The 21,301-nt window shown below is 42.3% G+C and overlaps 1 protein-coding gene across 2 annotated transcripts in view; it reads left to right on the top strand.

Annotated features, from left to right (window-relative positions):
• Positions 1-21,301, top strand: part of Slc24a3 (solute carrier family 24 member 3) — a 478,143-nt gene that overhangs the window by 268,222 nt on the left and 188,620 nt on the right. For both annotated transcript variants that reach the window (XM_028754967.1, XM_028754975.1), the window contains exon 3: positions 11,205-11,281. In XM_028754967.1, the coding sequence (XP_028610800.1) occupies positions 11,205-11,281 (77 nt within the window). The remainder of the gene's footprint in view (positions 1-11,204; positions 11,282-21,301) is intronic.

The following is a 21,301-nucleotide window of genomic DNA, read 5'->3' as shown; positions in this document are numbered from 1 at the left end:
TTTATATTATTATTTAAAAATATGTTTCTTGTTCATCAAATTATATTTCATTGCTCTGCCAGGACAAATATCTATGTAATGAATAATCAAGGTTCTTCAATTCCGAAGAATGTTTGTTCCTTTCTGAGAGAAAAGCTTGTGTGATGATTGTTTAAAATCCCTTGCCAATGTGGATATGAGAAGAAGAACTCTAAAATGGAAACCAACTTGTAATGAGTGTTAAGCCAGCTTCAGCACCATGAAAAAAAATGACCAAAGAAGGTTTCCCAGCTCACAGCTGGTGATGTGACTTGAGGATGAGGACTAGATAGATAAAGGTAAATAGATGCATTGATATAATCTGTTTGAGATAGATGTTTGAAGGTTAGTTTGGTCCTTAAATTCAGGGTACTGCACTTACCAGGCTGAATTCAAGACTTGAGCACACACTTTTTCTCATCTTGACCATGTCTCCACCCAGCACCAATGATGAAATTCTTGAATCCTTTGCTTCTTTGAAACTGGTTTTCCTTGGGATGCTATCTTGATACACATTTACATGATAACAATGTCTTAATAAAAAGCAATTAAGTCATGGTCCTTAGAACAAAACACAAATTCCAAAGATCTTAGAATAAGCTTTGGCCTCTAGATATCCAGTATCATGCTTTGATGGAATCTTTCCCTCCTGTGCTCATTCCTGGAGCTTACTTAACCTGAGAATAAGAAAATAGAGTCATAATGAAAGGGTTTCATTCAGTGAAAAGCCCTCCAAACACAAGGACTTTAGCTAGATTTCCTAAAACCCACATAAAAAATCTGAGTATAGTAGTGTGTACTTGAAATCCCAGCTTTGAAGAGACAGAAGCAGGTGATCCCTGGGTCTTACTGTCTAGTCAGCCTAGCTTACCTGGCAAATTTCATGTCAGCAAGAGACTCAGTCTCAAGACAAACCAACCAGCCAACCAACAAACAAACAAACAAACAAAACAAAATAAATGTAGCTGGTCTCTGAGAAATAACACTCAAAGTTATTCTCTGGACTCCATATGCATACAAGTACACACACACACACACACATACACACACACACACCTCCCACCTATATACACAAAAATTACATCAAAATGTCTCTAATACCCACAGAGTCTAAACAGTCAGAAAATGCATTTGTGCATAGACGGGTGGAACACATCAAATCCAAGCACCAAATCTGAAAGCTTTTAAAGCAACAATATGATGTGGAAATTTTCCCACTATGAACTTTGATTTTCACACACCAGTTTAAACTACTTTATAAAACTTGTTCCGTGACTCTTAATGGGACTCTTAGCAAGCAAGTTGCACTGACAAAGTCTGCACAAAGTACTGTTCTTATAAAATTATACAAAAGTCCACTGCAAATAAGTACGCCAAATGAACACCCTCAAAAAAAATTGTTGCATGATATATGTCTAAGATGCTTATAAAGCATTAAGTGGATTTTGTGTTCTGATTTGGGTTCTAACATCAAGCTATCTCATTATACATAGGTGACTATTCCAAAGTCCTAAATTATTGTGGCTCCCTAGCATTTCAAATAAAGGATGTTCAGCCTGCAGGTCCTTTCACACAGGTTCTCTCATGAGTTATTTTGTTTGGGAACCCTTGTTTGTGAGAAACGTGTTGATTTCTAAAGTGAATTTACTAAGCACTAGGGAGACTAAGAAGAATAAATACTCTATAATCTAACCACCTTCCCCAGTCTAGTGAAGAAGACAAGAAAACAGCCAAATTTTTCTGCCAGCCAAGATCTTACCTAGAAAAAAAAAAAAGTGCCTTATTAACTTCGTGCTACTCACAACAGGTTAGAATATTCTGGATAATGAGAAGCTCCAAAATCTCTGCAAGGATGAAAAGCAAGTTGTTACTTTTATGCATGCTGCTTAGACAAAATGTGTGCATGAGGGGAATGGGGACTCTTAAATGTCACAAGCAGGTCCAGCTGAATAGAAGATTCATCCTGCTGTGCTTTCAGGATCACCAAGACAATGCAAGCTTAGGGAGCTGGGCACTGACTTTCAACACCACATACAACTGGAACTGTGCTCCTATTTCACTAGCCAGACTAGTTTCCTGGTCACGCCCACCCTTGAAGGGATTGTAGAAAGGCCCCCTTCCAAGTCTCTGGAACAGAAAGAAAAGGGATATTTATGAACAGTTCTAATGGGCAATGGGGATGGGATGGAGTTGTTGAGAGTTTTACTGAAATGTCCCTTCCAACAACATTTCCCAGTTAGTAATTCTGTCCTGTGTTTATACAAAAGCCACCTCCTGGGAAAGGGCCCTGTTTATTCACCCTTACATCCACTTGACATTTAGTTCATTTCTATGGATCCTTGCCTGGTGGGTGTTGGCAATAGAGTGAGAAATGGCAGGGTTCCTGTCCTCAGGAAGCTCACAGTGTCCCTGAAGTGAAGGTATACATTCATAAGGAAGAAACACAATGTGGCTGGAAAATCATTTAATAGATGCTGCCATGGCACAATGGGGCTACAGAAAGAGTCAGACAAGGCTTTGTGCAAAGCCAAGTAAATACCACACCTGGAAGAGTCCAGAATGTTCCATCCAGGAAAAGTGGGAGTCGTAGGTTTTACTGGGTTAAGGAAGGACAGTCATTAAGACAGACAAAAGTCTCTGAGACAATAGTGTAGTCACCCACCACTGCATGAAAGAGTCGGACGGCATTCGGACCCCACTTTGGTGGGTAATCAATGGATTAGCACTGAGTGTTTCATCATGAGAAGATTGTTTATAAGAGTCTGGTGTTTGGATGAATGCAGAAGCCATGATTCTATTTGCCCAGACATGATAAAGGATCTTCCATTTTGTGGGACTGCCTAGAAAGTCTATTTCTACCTATCTGCCCAGAGAGAGATGACAACAGACCAAATAGATAGTTGTGTCTTAGACAAGCTTGGTGAGCCAAGGAAGTTAATGTAGTTACTACAGGAACATGAATTTCACTTAGGCATCACTGAAAGCCCCATTTGATTATGAGTGACAACTCACCAAAGCTGCATCACTAGAACATACCAAGTTGCTTACAGGCAAGTATATATATGAGTCTCTTCTCCCCCTTCTAGAGTGCAACAAGCTCTTATATTAAACATTTGATTCAAATATAACCTGGGAGGTCCATGTCCATCCTAGGCTGTTTCTTGATCAAAATATGACAAGGTTGTCTAAAGATGGTGCTCGCATCCAAACTAATATTTTTTTCTCCTTTCAAACAAAACAAAATACTTTTCCATCTCTTTATACTCCTCCATCTCTTTGTACTCCTCCATCACTCTTAGTCCTGAGAATGAATGTGGCCAGGAGACAGACAGAAGGACACTGATTGCTGTTGCCATGGAAAGAGGGATCCACTCCATTCAGGGCCCTGTAGTTTCCATGGGAACAGCATTGATGCTGTCGCTGGTCCCCAGACTGGCAGAATATACTGGAAAGAAAATTGCAGGGAAAAAAGAGAGAAGCTGAAATAGTCAGAAGCTATGTAGGGGGAAGCTCTCAGCTGGGTGAAGCTAAACCTGCATGCCACATGGACCATGGGGACCCCCACAGCCAGAACATAGGAACTATATGCATACCTCTCATGGACCAACTTCCATCCTTGGAAACAAGGATGAGCAAGCTCGAAGAGGCAAGCTGGAGTTAGTAATAGGTAGATTTCCATACCAAGGCAAAGATGAATACACCCTCTGCCTCATGCCACACCAGCAACTTGTGTTATCATTGTATTAAGAATAGGCTAGATAGACCCAGCAAGTTTGATGGTAGGTATTTCACATACATTCCATAACACAGAAATTACACAAAGATGACACTGATGTGCCCTCCTACTAGTGAAGGAGAGCTGGCTTTATGAAGCATGGATGGGATTGAACACTGGTCTCCATTCCATTCTGTGGTTGTTTATGAAAACTATATCTGTCTGTCATATTGTTAGGCAATGAGTATCGAACCTCAATGCCCAAGAAATGGTCTCTGTTCTTTTGCATTTGGCATGAGAAACACACCCTCACATGATGTCTAGCACCAGACATCTACTCCCAGTGATTGCATGGGGTGGGGTCCTGGAGTGTCTACACTGTTTGGTCTCCTATTTACCGATGAGGGAATTGAGGCTAGGGACTATCAGCAGAGCCTTCCAGCGGAGTGTACCCCTGTGCTCCTTGTGGAAAACTCTAGCTATTCTGTAAACACCATTTCCTACACTCATATATGCAAGGCCCCAGAGCGTTTTCCACATGGAGAGTTTGCCTTGTGTCTGTGGAAGGTGCTTAGCTGCTGTTGTCCACTCTTTCCTGAACCATTTGGCCAGCAAGGCAAAGCTAACCTACTCTCTCTCTACACCATAATCAACAGCTTCTCTTTTCAGAGTTCTTCATCTGCTTCAGCGAAGCTAAGCATCTGTATTGATCCCTATATCATACTATGTGCTAGGACCAGAGAGAGGGATATAGAAATCCCTCAGAGGCCACCATCCCACTGGTCAGTAGGCAAACAGAGACAAAGGATAGTGTTAGAGATTGCCCCCCCCCAAAAAAATAAAACAGAATAATGAGCCTCTGGTGACAATAATTTTTCCTTGTTCCGTGTGTACAGCCAGGGATATCTGACAGTGCCATTTGCAAATGAGTCCAAGCAGCTTCTGGCATGATGGAATCAAATGTTTAATTTAAGAGCTTGTTGAACTCTAGATGACTATGTAAGAAGTCCTAGTCTGTGGACTGCTCTGTACTGGATTAGAAAGGAAAGTGTCAATGGCACTTTAATTTGACTTTAAGCTCGAAGATTCTCCCTTCTGTCTCCTGTCCTCCATGCTTTACTACTGTGCGTCAAAGCCAATATGTATATATAAATATCTGGCTCTATGTGTCTATACCTTTGTATCATTGTGGATACATTGAAAATTCTCTTTTTCTAGTTCTTACACAAAAGAACTTCGGGATAAGCCATAGACTATATGTCACATGTTTGTGTCCCCCTCCCACATTTATATATTAAAGGTTCTACGAGTGTGGTGCTGTTCACAGGGGAAACTTTTGGAAGATAATTAAGATGAGATGAGTCATAAGATAGAATATTCAAGATGGGATCGGTGGCCAGTATGAAGAGGGAAAGAGGCTGGCATGGTGGTTCATGTTTGTGATCTTACAAGGAAGGCTAAGGGAGGAGAACGAGCAAGTTTAAGGCTAACTCTGACTACATGGTATGTTCAAAGCCAGGCTCAGCATCATAACAATTCCTATCCTAAAACCAAGGACTGGAATCTAGTTCAATAGAGTCAGTTTCTAGCATATGTAGATAAATATGTAACTAAAAAGAGACCCATGCTTACTCCAATCTGATGTGCAAATATACGGTCAGAAGGTGAATTGCTGTATTCTGGGAAGATGCCCTTATGAGCAATTGATCAAGTTAACTGTTCCATACCAGGATCCCATCCTCCAGAACTGGGAGAAGCAAATATCTCTCATTTGAGCCTTGTATCCTGTGGTATTCTTTTGTAACAAAGTGCAGCAGGCCCTGGGAAGGGTGAAACCGATATGTAGATTATATATCAATCATCTGTGACTCTGACTAAGGCTTTCTTTTTGACCCTAGAAAATGATTACCTTGACCAGTACAAGGTTAGTCAAGAGTACTGAGTAATCAGTGCCTTGGGATCATGCTAAGCAGTGAAAAACCTCTGAGCCCCTGGCCCCACTGACTCCACAGTTGGTAACTCAAGCATGTTCTACTTGATCTGTGAGCAAGTTGGTAGACGAAATGGTAGAATGCAAGGTCTCATATTTTTGTAAGAGATAGAAGACTAATCTTGAGACCACCATAATAATGTCATTATTAGCCCAAAGTGTGTTTGCAGAGAAGAGCTATGTCTTAGAATTTCTACTGCTGTGAAGAAACGCCATGACCACAGTAACTCTTACAAAGGAAAACATTAACTGGCTTACAGTTCAGAGGTTTAGTCTATTATCATCATGGTGAGAACCGTGGTGGCTTACAGGCAGATGTGGTGCTAGAGATGTAGCTGAGAGTTCTATATCTGGATCTGTAGGCAGCAGGAAGTGACAATGAGCCACACTGGGCATACCTCGAACATGTGAGAACTCAAATTCCTCCCCATCAAAATACCCTTCCTCCACCAAAAATACAGCTATTCCAACAAGGCCACACTTCCTAATAGTTCCACACTCCATGGGGCAAGCATTCAAACACATGAGTCTCTGGAGGCCATTCCGATTCAAATCACCACAGGCTATAGTTACCTTGTGTGTGATTGATGTCGGGTGTAGCATCCTAGGAGAATATCTAACCTGGTTGTTCTTTTTACATTACTATTATAAAAAAAAAAAGATTTTGTTATGGTTGATCTTGAAACAAGTTATTTTGAAAGCATTTGTTTGAGTCACCTCTGCATTCCCCAGCCTTTTCCACATCACACCCCTACTCCATCTCACCATGGGAAAATCACATCATTTTATCAAGGAAGCTCCACCACCAGCAAGTTGCTCTGCTTCCAGACTCTGCTGTGTGTTGTGATGGAATTATGTCAACCACTGCTTCACAGAGAATTTTCATACATTTTTTCATGACCAATTAGGTGTTCTAAAGGGAAAGACATCTTTAACCAAGAGCTAGGAGCTGACAACTGGTAATAAATCAGAGATCAGGCTCAGTATACTACCATGATACCAGTTCCTAGTAGAGAGGGTGGAAGACCTATGCATGTGAAAGGAATGAAGACAGTGAACTCATTTCTGCATTTACATCTCAGTTCTGTCATGCGTGTCCAGGACTTCAGGACTTTGCTGATATGTAATCATGTCTTTGGGTCCTGCTCCACTCAGGATATAGTCTCTAGCCTGGCTTTGCCCAGGATTTTCAGGTAGGTCCATGTGTTAGCTATGCATAGAGACCACTAGTATACTCTTCCAGAATTCAAAGCAAATCACTCTTGAGATACTTATTTTCATTGAACTTTTACTCACCAGTAGCTATTTGATGACTTTCAAGGAGATTTAAAATCAAAATGCTAAGTATTCAAAAATGAAAGTTCTATCTTAATGACATGGAGCCTTCGATGAAACTGTCCCACTCTGCTCTCTTACCGTATCCATGTAGAAGTGAAGCTACTATGGACAATCTGGTGCTGGCCTGGACACATGGCAGATGCAAACTCACACCTACTTCTTCCTTTCCCATGGTGTCTTCTATGCTACCCCTAACCCCTCCATATGCTCCCCTAAGCCTGTTCTTGATTAAATTCTTATATTTATGCTGGGCAGAGAATTAAGGAAATAGATGGTTGCCACACATTTATGACAAAATGACCCTCACCACCTCTGTCTGTCTCTACTCTCCAGTGAGTTGGGAGTTTTACTCAGCAGCTCCCACATGTGATTCTTTTGATTGCTTCTCAGGGTAGTCAACTGGTTTTTTAACTCTTCTCTGAAAGCTGTTGTAAACAGTAAATTGACTTGACATCTTATCAATCTGAGAGTTGGAGGACCATAAGTTGTGTCCCTTAAGCCCAACTAGCCAGTGATGAAACATCTTGTGTCAGTGACACTGAGGATAGAAAAGTCGATGGAGAATCAAGCCTCATGTTACCCTCTGCTGATATAACAATAGAATTTACATCAGCTCAGACCTGATGAAGCAGGAAGTTGTGAGAAGAAAGAGATCACAGGGTAATACCCTAAGTGTCAGAAATGAAGAAGACAGCTCTTTGGGCTATTTTGGCTCTGAATTAACTGGGGTATGACCCTGACCTGAAGACTTACAGCTGTGAGTCTCCACATATGTAACCCGATATCTTTGTTCCTTAACTTTCTTATGTACAAAATGCAATTAGTGGCTTTTGTGGGAATTACAAGGGATGAAGAGGTTATGGCGAGATGAGGCCGGTGATCGTAGATGTGCACCACCATCATCCTCTCATGCCTTTTGTCCTCCCTCCTGTCCCCAGAGCCATGGTCTTGGCTCATTTAGATTTATCACTAGCTAACCTAACACAAACCCCAGCTGCCAAAGACTTTATACAAAGCAAAATAAGCCTAAGGAAGGCAACTGAATTCATAGGAGAAGCTGTAACGGTATGAACAGTGATTGTCATCTCTTCGGAGCCCAGAACTGGAGCAAGCAGAAAACATGGTAGTCACTATGCCAAAAGACATGGGACAAGACATCTTTGAAGAGCTTTCCCTCTCCCTTTGCCCTTCCCAATCTCCTGAGTTTAGATAGTGGGAATAAAGAAATTTTTTTCATAGTTTGTGACTCACGGTTATTATAATTTTAGGGAATAGAGAAATATGGAAGCTAGAGGGTAATTATTGAAGCTCAACTCCCTCCACTTTGGGAAAGCTCAAAAAAGAAGGTCAAAGGTCAGAACTGAGGATGGTATCAGAAATCCTCCATGCAGACACTGTCATTGGCAAAGAGGTATCAAAGCAATGGTTTCCTCCTGGAATCCTGGAGAGCTTCCTTCATGGTACTCAAACCAACAAAGATACTGCAAACCAGAGATATTAGGCTGAAAAAGGGAAGGTGCTGAATTGAGACTGTTTGATAAAATAGTTGGCAGCATTGCAGAGCTCAGGGTTTGGAATCAACTTTCAGCTTATTTTGTGGACTTTTATCCTCTCATTGACATTTCTACATTGTAGCTTCACTGTGCTCTACCAAGTTCCCTCTTGCTTGTCATTAATCAGGAGACTTCCGTGTGGCATGTTTAACAGGGTGTCCTTAAAGAAACATACTTGAACTGTCCAAGCCATTCTTGTCATTCCTAACCTCCCATTTCATCATCCTAAGGTTAGGCTATAAGTGGCAATTGTGATTCACTAGCAATTTACAGACAAATCTAGTAAAAAGAAATAAAACAAAAGCCAACTTCACTGAGATATCATTGACATACACAAACGTAAAAATTATGAGTTTATCATATGTATTAAGTTAATTATATGTGTTTGAGCTCAAAAAATACCTTTATCTTTTCTACACACACACACACACCCCTTAACATACAATGAGGTTATGATCCAGTAGCCCATCTTTGGTTGTATATCTATATACTTAGCTTGCCACAGTCCCAACTTGACCCAGCCTACTTCAAACATGCTCAGAACACTGACATTCCCCTGTAGTTAGGCCTCCTGGAGAGTCCTTTACCACATATTGATAGCTTTGGACCTAACCAACACTCAAAATTCAAAGAATAGTTTCTACTGAATGTGTGAAGCTTTTGCACCACTGCCAGTGGGAGGGTGGATGTACATCATGAAATGATTGATTCATCCAAGTTAATTAATATCTCGTATCTATATAGATACTATAAGGAAGATAATGAGAGAATGGACAGATTTCAAATACATAATCAGTACTTTGAACTCTTCTCCTTACTATACTTTAAAAGGTGAGCTTTACTCTCTATACAAATGTGTACAGATGTACTCTCTGGTGCAAATACCTTGTACTTCTGACCCATGGCCACAGGCTGCCTTGCCGCAGTGTTATCTTGGAAACAGAAAACTAAGTATTTATAAGAAGCAGTGGCTTGCATCTTACACACTTTGTCACATGCCATGAAAAGGGCTTTTCTGAGCAGGGCAAGCAGGCTTCACCTCCTAGGCTGGTGAAGGGGTTACCCCAAGCTGCCATTCACTACCTCACTTCCCTCTCACATTCCTACTGGCTCATGAGATCTAGCTAATGAGCCACGATCCTGAGATCCTGAGGGTTGCCCTACAAGACTGGGCCCTGGCATCTACCATGGTCATCTTAGATTATCCTACCTCCTTGGTCTCACTACCTTCTTTACTTACCGTGTAAACCGCAGCCATATCCCGGATAAACTACACACCCCTAAATCCTTGTCTTTAACTCTACTTTGTAGAGAACTCAAAACAAGATGAGTGGCAAGTCTATGTTCATGATACCTGGTGTATAGTCCCTGCCCTCTGGGGATGATTACCTTGACTGCCCACTAGAGAAACAGTAGGAGGCATCACCAAGCTCCAAGGGAGATGCTTTCATTAGCTGGCGATGTCTGCCAAAGGCTGGATAAGGGCAGGCAGAGTGTCTGCGGCTTCCTGAACTACACAGTCTCATGGCAAATGTAGGTCAGGTCAGAAAGAAGAGCACAGCTCCAGAGCAGAATGGAGGTGATGGAGTGCCCCAAGCCAGAAGGAATGTGAGAGGGAAGTGAGGCAGTGAATGGCAGCTTGGGGTAGCCCCTTCACCAGCCTAGGAGGTGAAGCCTGCTTGCCCTACTCAGGAAAGCCATTTTCACTACATTTGACAAAGTGTGTAAGATTACAAATAAAAACTGGTCATATTGAATAAGGATATATTAGAAATTAGAAAACAAGTTTGTAATACTAGCTCCGTGCTTCCTCATTTAACTTTTGCTTTTTTTTTGTTATTGTTTTATTTTGTTTTGTTTATGTAATGTTGCCTTATGTAGCCCTAGGTGGCCTAGAACTCACTATGTAGATCAGGCTAACCTCCTCAAAAGATCTGCTGAATTCCCCAAGATGGTTAAAAGTGTGTGCCACCATACTCAGTTCCATATTTAAACTTAAGATCACAAGTGATGTCCTACAAACTACCGTAGCACTAAAGTCATGTGACAGAGCTGGAATAGAGTGAAGTGGAGTAGAACACACTCTCCATATCCATATATTCTGTACCACAGATCAACCAACTACCATTGAAATAGTTTTAATTGTTCCTGTGTGCAGACTTTATCATTCCCTAAACAATACAGCATGATAACTATTTACATGCCATTTACATTGTAGGAAAAGTTATGAGTCATGATGCGCAAATACCATGCCATTTTCTAGAAGAGACCTGAACATGCCCATGTGATGTCCTAGGGATCCCAGATTCAATCTCTCACGGAAACCAAGGGACAACTCTAGATGAAAATTTGCATTGGCAGCCGGGGCTGAGGTCATGCTCTCACTACCATAGTTTGTCACTTCTTGTTTGAAGGAAATGCTAAATTCTAGTTAGAGGTTCATGAACTTGAAGTCTTTTAGTTTGGTTTGATTTGCTCTTACACAAGCTCATAGATCCAGAATCAATAGGAGTGAGGGTTAGTGGCACTGTCCTAGGTCAGCTGTACTGAAAAGGTCATCTGAACTGAGCTGGTTCTCTCTCTGTTCTAGCCCTGCATGAATTCCCCAGGGACATCTTCTCCAATGAAGACCGACGACAAGGAGCAGTGGTCCTCCACGTGCTCTGTGTAAGTAGCCCTTCTTGTGTCTTTGCCTGCAGGACTTGAAGAACAGAGGTAGGTAGACAGCAGAAATGCCCACAGAGTCTCTACTCCTGCCTACCCACCTACCTGGTAACAGACCATCTCCAAATGTGCTGTCTCTAAAAGACTGGCTGCCAACATCTGTCTATTCTCTTCTTTTGTTTAGTGCCCAAAAGTGAACTCTCAAGTCACATTTTCTCCTAAGTAACATGATCCTGCCTATGCTTGCACAGGGACATTTGAGGGAAAAGTGAAGCAACTTTGCAACTAGGTGGACCATGTGTCATAGTGTTTCCCTTTACTATGCTTTATTTTCTTCCATGTGATCTGTTGCATTATCTGATTATTTCATTGCCTGATACCTTCTCTATGGGAACATAAGCCCTATGAGAATAGGGACTTTGTTTAGTACCTGGCTTCATTTTCACACTCCTTCTTGGCACATAGTTGGGATAGAGTATTTGCTCAGTTATCAGATTGACCCAGTGAATGACACTCAGTGCCAAGCTGTTAAGAGATAATCAACTATAGCTTGTGCTTTCCTCTGATTGTGTAGTTCACTCCATTGTCCTACATCATCATCTACGACACAGTGGCTCTAAGGGCTTTTCCCCACCTGTTCCCATTTTGTTCCCATTTGGAGAGTTTTTTTGGGTTGGTTGTTTGTTTATTTTGGGGTGTAAGTGTGTGTGTGTGTGTGTGTGTGTGTGTGTGTGTGTGTTAAGATATATATATAAGAAAGTGGCTTCAGAACAAGAAAACTCCAGCCAAAGTCTAGACCAGGCGTGTTACTAACATTCTTACTGCCATCTTCTCTATTTTTATTTGTTGCTATGAAATAAACTCCCTAAAACTAGTGAATCCTGTTCATATCCATTGTTCTTGGGCTCTCTGTGTCAACCATTCAGAAAGAGAGTGGAGGGAATCCTTCTTCGTGTGACTGGCACAAGTTAACTTGGGTGGCTTGGACTGCAGGGTATCCTTTGAGAGAGCTTCTTCACGCTCAGGCCTGTAGGATGGGCTTTGCTGGGCACCTCTAGAACCATCAAGCAAAGCTCCTTCATCTTTCATGTGTTCTTTTCAGTGGAGTTGCCCCTGAAAGTTGGGATTCTACGTGGAAGCCTGGATTCCAGCGTGGGAAGGACTAAGGCAAGCAAGGAGGAAGTATTATGATCTTTAGAACTTGACCTCAGGAGCCACACTATCATTTCTGATGTATCAGTTGTAGTCACAAGCTCACAATGGTCCAAGAAAGGGGACCTAGCAACTAATTTTCAGTCTATACCTACAGGTTTTCTGTAGGCATATTCTGGGCTCTGGATTCACATCAGGCACAAGTTTGAGACTCTGAAGTCTTTGCTTTGCACATGGTTTCTGACAAGATGGTTCACTTCTCTAGACTCTTGAGTCACTTGAGCTGACCCCCTTCCAGGAAAAAGCAATCAACTCTTCAGCTCTTTTTCTACTGCACTCCTACCTGGGGACAAAAAGCATGAAATGTTTTCGTTTAGCAGAAATTGTCTCTAAAATCACCAAATAAATAAGAATCCTGGAAAGCTGGCTGTCCTCCCCACTCTTCCAGAGAGTACACTAAGCAATTAATGTGAATGCCATCTTTGGCACCACAGAGGCTACACTGTCACAGGGCTGAGGTGTCCCAGGCACTGACTAGGATCCAGATTTCCCCAGCAGCTAACAGATCCCTGCTGCTTTGACATGTGAGATATGAGATTCCTGGTCTTGGCCCAAACAGAGAATTTTCATCTTCCCACAGTGCTGCTGCTAGCTGCATATGGCAGGGCCCTCCTCTCTAACTCTACCGTCCCAGCAGAAGGCCAGGTGTCCTTAATTTCCTTTGCCCTTAACAAAGCCAGGCAGGTCACTCAAAAGCTCATATTTCCTGTGTCAGTAATTTCAGGCAACATGAAAACAAAGTGGACAGCACATGCAATTACACTAGATAAGTCGTCATTACAAGAATAGTCATGAGTTCACAGATGAACATTCTGTAGTTCCTAATATAGAATGCTCTTTTTTTTTTTTGGCCCTGTCCTGGGCCCTGCACTTCAGAATCTAGGCAAGAAATCCAGAGATCAAGGCAGTGCCCATTCTTTCAAGCCCCTGCTCTACAATGCATAGAGTAGAAGAATTATCTACCCACATAGCTTGTGGTTGTTTGAATGAGAAATGTACCCCCTTGGGCTCACATATATATGAACACATGGATCCTGTAGTTGGTGACACTGTTAGGAAGTAGAGCCTTTCGAGAGGAAGTGCATCACTGGAGGTGGCCTTTGAGAGTTCGCTCATTCTCTCTTCTTCCTGTCTGTGGTGAAGATGTAATCTCTCAACTTCCTGCTCTGGCCACCCGCTGCCTTTATGGATTCTCTTTGAGAAAGCATAAGCCCAAATCAACCCTTTCTTCATTAATTTACCTTCAGTCATGGGCTTTTATCACAACAGAAAAGTAACTAATATTTAATCTCAAGCTGGCTACCAAGATCTTCACAGTCTCCTTCCAAGGACCAATCTTGGAAGGAGGAGACCCTAATGGATTAACCTTGAGCTTGCTACCTAGCTTCCACATGGGTGTAGCACAGGGTAGAGGCAGATAGTTAGGGTGAGGGGAGGGTCTTTCTATATGGCTGGAGAAATGGCCTGTTGATACAGCTGCAATGTCAAGGAGCACTTCTGACCCACTGGAGACTCTGAGAATATGCCTCACGAGGGGAGCCCTTTCCATCACATTTAGCTCACTGAATAACTCGAGTTGTATAGTCATTGCTTGCTCAATTCAGGACCAATCCTATTTTTATTCCTATTTACTTTACACATTATCCAGCAAACTTAACTTGCTCAGAAAATTTTCAGTACACACCTCGGGATGTAAGAATAATTGTTGTAAGGGCAAAGGGTATTCTAGGGTCCAGCAGTAACTGATGAACACACAAGTCAAGACTGTAAGAAGTTAAAGGACTCGCACATCTAGGAGCATGCCCTGAGCTAGCAGTTTGGTAGCACTTGGCTGGTCCCTTCTGAGTGGCTTTACCCTGCTAGAAGTCAGTATGTTGTGAGGTTCTAGAACTGCCATGGATGGTATCTGACATGTTCAAAGTACTAACCATGATCCATTATGTCTGCTGGGGAGCTTAGCAGAGGCACACTTGGGGGCCAAGGTACTGCTGATCTTGAAGAGTGGACAAGGAATTACTAAAGGAGACCTAGGAAGGAGAATGGGTATAATTTTAGACACAATAAGGAAATCATGATATGGTTGGGTAATGGAGATATGGGGATTCAAAGCACCTAGAGGAAGCAGAACTGAAGGATGTGGGTAAGTAGTGAGTACACAGGTGAGATGGTGGGGAGGTCATGGGACTCACATGGAAGTTACCATGGTTACTGGAAGAAGTCCCCCTACACATTAGCTCTATCTCCTTGCTTAGGGTTAGGTATCAGAGTAGACCTCTCTCCTGCAAGTTGAGAGTTGTTCCAGCAAGGTCACAAGAAAAAGTCCAAGGACATGTGGGAGAATCTCCTAGGAGTCCCAGATGTGAAGAAGAATACTCCAAGCCTAGTGTGAATCCAACTGAAAGTACTAGAGCCTAGTGTGTCCCAATCCATGTCGGAGAAGTCTAAGCTTCTGCCAATGTGTCCCAGTAAATATCCTGTCACCTTTGGCTGTCCTAGGGATAAGGCTATAGAAGACGATCTTTTAATTAAGTTAATTAGCCATAATCATGGGTCTTAGGCAGAGTAGCATGTGCTTTCAGGTCCTCTTGTGAAACCCACTCATACCTATAATCACTTGTACCCAAACCCACACTGCTTATTGCATTGTACCATAGGCATTTGGCTTCTACACAGTGTCTGTAGTCTTTGGCCCAAGTTGGTACAAGTCTGCAGATGCAGATGAGACCAAAGACACATTCATACATATACCAGAGCAAACTTTTAAATCTTAGCTCTCTGAGCTTGTTTCTATTGTTCTGTCCTGAAAACACTTCTCTTTCTTGCATGATTTGTGGAACATGAGACAGCCCTTTTTGGCTCAGTTGCTGAATACTATAACTCTTATTTCTGCCTTGAATCCTTTTGGTTTAGAATACCTAAACCCTGAAGATTGCACTTCAAAAAGCATTTCTATTTCTTTCAACTGTGTGTGTGTATGTGTATGCCTCCCCTGCAAGTGGGAAAATCCAGCATCTTTACAGTTTTAGACAACAGTGAATATCACTAAGAGAGCACATGTGTCTTCAAACTCTGTTATTCTGTTTTCCCTAATGCCGAGGTGTTAGAAGTAGGATTTCCTGTGTCTGAAGAAATCTGTGTCCTTTGTGAACTAATTGAGCCTGCCCCAAATAGAAGGAGAAGCCTGTGGATTATTTTCTAGGGCAGAGATTGTTTGTGGTTTATAAATATCTGAGAAATTTTTGATAATTATCCTGCCTGACATGAAAAGCTGAATCTCTGGGATGATCAACCGAAACCAAGCATTTTTTTTTCTCTGCCAGGAGAGGGAGAAAAGCTGTAAATAATCAATACTGGAGATTCTCAAAATGATTTTGGGAAGCGATCTATCTTTAGTGGATTAAACTCTTCTGCATACCTTGTCAGCTTTCAAAAGTACCCTTCATAAGTATTATGGCTCTGTTTCCCCCTTTTAATGTAGCTCCTCTTTCCCCATAGACAGTTTCTCTCTCTCTCTCTCTCTCTCTCTCTCTCTCTCTCTCTCTCTCTGTGTGTGTGTGTGTGTGTGTGTGTGTGTGTGTGTGTGTGAAGTATCACACATGGGAAAGTGATTTCATCCCTTTTTTAAGGCAACTTTTTATTAAGTGAGACTGAGAATGGGGTTGCAAACTCATCAAGTAGTCTGTACCTGGCAACTGGATTACCCAGGACAAAAACCACAATGAGTGGGCTATGGGAGCCACAATGAATGGACTGTAGGAATTGCTCAGTAGTAAAGCTAGATGCTGGGTGTGAGCCCAAGGACTGTAAAACACAAGCAACCAAAAGGACACATCATTGAGAATGCTTCTTCTGAATGTTTTCATAGTCTAAACCTGGACATGCTCCAGGAGTTTCATAGGAATCTCAGGGGATGCCCAGAAAGGAATTTTCCTCCACAGAGCTGCTAGGCTGTACACTAGTCTGTGTTGTCATCACTGTGATCAAATACCAGAGAGAAACAAATAGCTGACAGTTTCAGAGGCCATCATAGCAAGGAAGGTAGGAGATAGAATGATGGGTCAGCTTGTATCATGGTAGAAGAGAGGTGGGGGCAGAGATAGACAGGTACTGAGGAACTGAGTCCCTTATATAACTCTGAAAGACATACTCCCGTTGATTAACATTTCCCAGGTAGGCTCCACCTCCCAAAGTTCCACAGCCTTCCAAAATAGTGCCACTAGCTGGGAACCAAGTATTCAAAGACATGAACCTATGGAAGATAATCCATATTTAAATCTTAATTGAAAAACTGCCATCTGCACCCTTCTAGCTGGCCTCTCAAGACAGCAAAATAGATGTGTGATCTCTAGAGGTGATGGATCTCTCTCCTTCCGCCTTAGCCTATTCCATCAAGTAGTCAGAGTCTCTTTATCCTCATTCTAGTGTCCAGTGCCCTTTAGGAGCTCATAATAAAGGGTGTGGGTTCCATACACAGCAGGCCATCCTGGAAGTTAATACAGGATCTTGTGCTGGTCCATCAAGCCGAGACTTCTGCAGATGAAGGTCCTCCTGGAATGGCAAGGAAAACCACTGATATTATTCCTTTGTCATACCCATGTGATGCTTCACAGGTTTGAGTCCAAAGGTGGTAGTTTCCATGGCCACATTCACCTGCTGTCCACATTTTTTTCTCCATCCTTTAGCTCAGGAAGTTAGTATTGTCTGTGAATCATGGAAATTCATGCTATATGAGTCCATCTCCATTCTCCGTTATTCCTTCACTAGCTTCTAGGTTGAAGAATGGGCTAGTTCCAACCACAAGATTCTACTGGGACCTTACTTTGTTCCCCAGAGATGTAGAGGAAGTATTTGTCAGTAGAAGGAGCCTCCGGGATAGATGTGATTGAATGTTATTGAATAATGGTAGGAAACGCCCACATATCTTTCTCTGATTTCTCTCTTGTAGCTAGTTTCCTCAGTCTTCAGTGTTCTCACCCCAGCTTAGGTGACATGCTTCCCATCTTCCCACGCAACCTGTGTTCTTTCTGAAGATGTGTGACTCTGCTTCCATTCCGGCCTTGGCTTCCTGATGTGTTCTTCTGACTGCCTGCCCTGGTTGCTCACCACCACCCAACACTTTTCACAATTTCACGGTAGGCTTCCATGGGCCCAGCTCACATTTTTCTCATCTGGCAATGATCACCAGCCCACATAAATTTTAAATTTGCCTCTTCTAAGTCAGTCACCAGCTCTTAATCAAGACACTTCCCTCCAGAAGCCTGAGGGATGACACAGCACTAGAAGAGGAAGTTCTAGCCCTATCCCACCCTCAGCTACCTGCCAAATCAAATGCACAAATGGACTGAGCTTTATTCTTGAAAAAGCTGGGAGATGGTGAAGCCTCTCAAGGGACTCTTGTCCTCAACAAAAATAGCCTTATTCCTACCTTATACTTCTTTCATTCTTTGGGGAAAGGAAACAACTTCGCTCTGGAAGGGACTTGTAAATACATGGCATTCACAGTTATTTCTGCTGTTTATTTTAGTATCTGAAGGTTGGTTTTCCAAAACATGCTCCTCTGGGCCCAGATAGCTTTTGAGATGACATCAACCAGTTATCAGGGAGCAAAATAGCTAGGGTTCTAGCATGTGGTAGAGATGGCTCCTTTCTCATCTTCCAGTTCCCCTACCACTTTAAAGGATTTATCAAAGCTCACATGTCTTCTCAAATCTATCATTTTGTTGTCCAACAGAACTCTGGTACAAAGTGTATCATGCTTGCTATGGTACCCACTGACCATACATGGCTACTGAGCCCTTGAAGTATAGCTAATGTGAGTGAGTAGCTGGGTTTTTGTTTGTCTGTTTTACTTAGTTTTAACTAGCATAAATGTGAAAACCCATATATGGCTAGATATTGCCCTGGACATCCTAGATGTGAATTCTAATGCAGTATCTAGCCTCCCTTCCCATGTTTTCTGCTTAACATGATAAGGTTAGATCTCTCCCTAACAAAGAGGCTCTGCTTTCCTACTTGGTTCTTTCAAGGGAGAGTCCTGAGCTTGGTCATCTCAGGTGGAAGGGTCCAAAGGTGGTATAATGATCAGGCTTCCAGAAACCAGGATGTAAGGTACTAGAGAGACAGAAATAGGAAGTAGGAAATGTGTGGAATCAAATATTTAGTGTTTTGGAACAATACCCTATGTCTCCTAGCACACGATAGGTGTTCTGTGAGGCTTAGGATCTTAGGTCTTTACCCTCTCCTTTGTCTATGCCCTCTGGAAGGTGATATAAACTATGTAGTATAACCTGTAATAATGCATCTCTGTCATACAGCAAGATCAAGATCCATTCAGGAAAAGCTACTATGCCTGTACGCGAAAGAACAAGGTGTCACAGCAAATCTTTCTACATGGGCCTTTCTTTCAAGCCTAGGCATAAGAAGCAAGAGGTATTCCCACTTTCAGGGAAGGAGATTAATTCTTTTAATTGACAAATAGTAATTAAGTGTATATCTATGAGGTATCCTATAGTTTTGACACATTATGGAATGATCAAAAGTGGACTAATTAATAATATAGCTGTCACTATACACACTTAAATTCTTTGTTTTGAGAACACTAAAATATAATTATTTAGGAGTCGTGTGTATATCTCAGAAGTAGAATGCTTGCTTAATGTCCACAAGGCCCTGGGTTCCACCCTCAGTACCACCAAAAGTATAAATAAATAAACCCATTCATTCAGCCTTTTAAAATTTTAATCATTATTAACCAAAAAGTACAAAAAGCCAAGATAGAAGTATCTGCTGCTCTGCAGAAACCCTAAAAACTTCTCCAGAAAACCTTGGAAAGCAAACAAATGAGTTCGAAACTTGCAGCTTACAAAAATCAACCTGCAAAAAGGAGTAGCATTTCTACACAGTAGCAACCAGCTATTCCCAAAGAAATTTGGAGCGCAATTCTATTTGTAGGTCTAATAAACTACTTAGGAATAAATGGAGTCAAGGGGAGTTTTGAAACTGAGGAGAAGCTGCGTGGTCTGGTCAGAAAGGTTCCAGCCACTACTCACTCTCTGGACAGACATGTTTAGTTAAGGGATTCTGCCCTGGACGAGAAAAATGATTAAAACAGCGTGTGGAATTTGCTGTTTACTCTTGGAAAAGTGTTGAGCAGGGCCTTAATTTGTCAGTGTCAACACGGAGCTAGCACTGGTGTCCAGAGAGGATTAGCACAAGGAGGGCAAGTTACAGTCCAGCGGCTCCTGCCATTCCCTCCCCTCCTTGCCCTTGAGTCTTAATTCAGCAGAGCCCACATCAAGCCACTGGGCCTTTGCCTCCCCAGAGTCTTCCTGCAGGGTGCATTCTCCAGACTCCCTGAGCTGAAGACAAAGCATGGTGGTGAGAATTTGCACTTTCAATGAAGCCTACCTGAGTCTCAGTCCTCACCTTTCTACTTACCAGCTGGGGATCCTGGACAAACTGGTTTTTGCCTTTGCAGACCCTCAGTTTCCTTGTCTGTCACTGTAGACAATGTGACACTTACCTCCTTAGGCTGTGTTGGAGGATACCTGAAAACACATGTGGGACACTCTTGGTAGAGTGTCTGACACTGGCTAGAACATGCCCCCTACCTATGTCTTCTTCTTTTTATTTTTTTTAATAATTTATTTTTTTCTCAAATCGTAATTAATTCACACAGGGCAGGATGTGGGGAAGGGGATGACACTGGAGTGTGGGTGTTCAGGGGGGATACAGCTATCATCAGAACCGGGTATCAGCTGGGTGAAGGTTCAGAGGACAGGTCACTATGACTCTATGACTTGCTTGTCCTTATCTAAGTTCTACCTATGTCTTCTAAGTACTGCTAGTTGACTGTGCTCTCCCGATCACTAATAAGCAACACATACTTAACCCTGCAACTCTGAGCTTTTCTGGCACCTAAATCCCAATTTTCTAGAATTCAGGACAGCTTCTAAGTAAGTTCCAGAAAATCAGCAGCCCTGGAAGTAGCCCTTTGAAGAGGGCTGTGGTAGTAGATAAATATTTCAGTTCCATCATGCCTTAGTTGTACTAAACAAGGTGCATGGTCTACCTTGTCTCCTCCTGTGACCCAGCAGAATAAGCTCTTGCCACCACCCCAGTATCTCACTATCAGCCTTTACTATCAGGCTTTTCCCAGACCAGCTTCCCAGCTCTCCAACTCCCATTTCCTGGGAACCCCACTCCTCTACCTCCCACTACCCCTACCTCCTAGCCCCATCATTCAGTAATACATGTTGGAATTTAGTATCCAGTCCTGCTTCTAAGGCTCCAGCCCAATGGGTATGACCTACTATTTTTACACAGATTACCACAACCCACCCTCTCAGACTATGAGATACAGAAATTGACTGTTCCACAACACGCCCTAGGGTTCCCCCTTTGGCTTCTACACGTCATTAATAAAATAATTGAGAATGGACTCAAAAGTTGCTCAGGGGCAATTTTATTAAAGTTCAAGAGAAAAACACTAGTAACAGGCTAGTACAAGCTAAGTGGATATCCCAGCAGCCATCAGGAGAGACAGAGGAAAAAGCCATGTCTTTTAACTTAGCCTTGGAATAGAAATAGAGACATCCACTAAGGAAGGAGACCACCCTCCAGAACAGAAGTGGGCTAGTGGCTGAGGAACATGCCCCAATGCCTCTGGCATTTCTGTATATGGCCTTTCAGGTTTGGGGTTTTTTGTGGGGTTTGTGTGTTTGTTTTATTGCTTGTTTGTTTTTTAAACTACCCCCTCCCCTTGCCTCTTTGCTTTGTAGTTCATGTACTTTTTTCCCTAGGTGATGCAGG

Source organism: Grammomys surdaster, unplaced genomic scaffold, assembly GCF_004785775.1.
Source record: "Grammomys surdaster isolate TR1022 unplaced genomic scaffold, NIH_TR_1.0 129, whole genome shotgun sequence".
NCBI classification, from domain to species: Eukaryota; Metazoa; Chordata; class Mammalia; order Rodentia; family Muridae; genus Grammomys; species Grammomys surdaster.
This window is presented reverse-complemented; position numbering and strand designations above follow the sequence as displayed.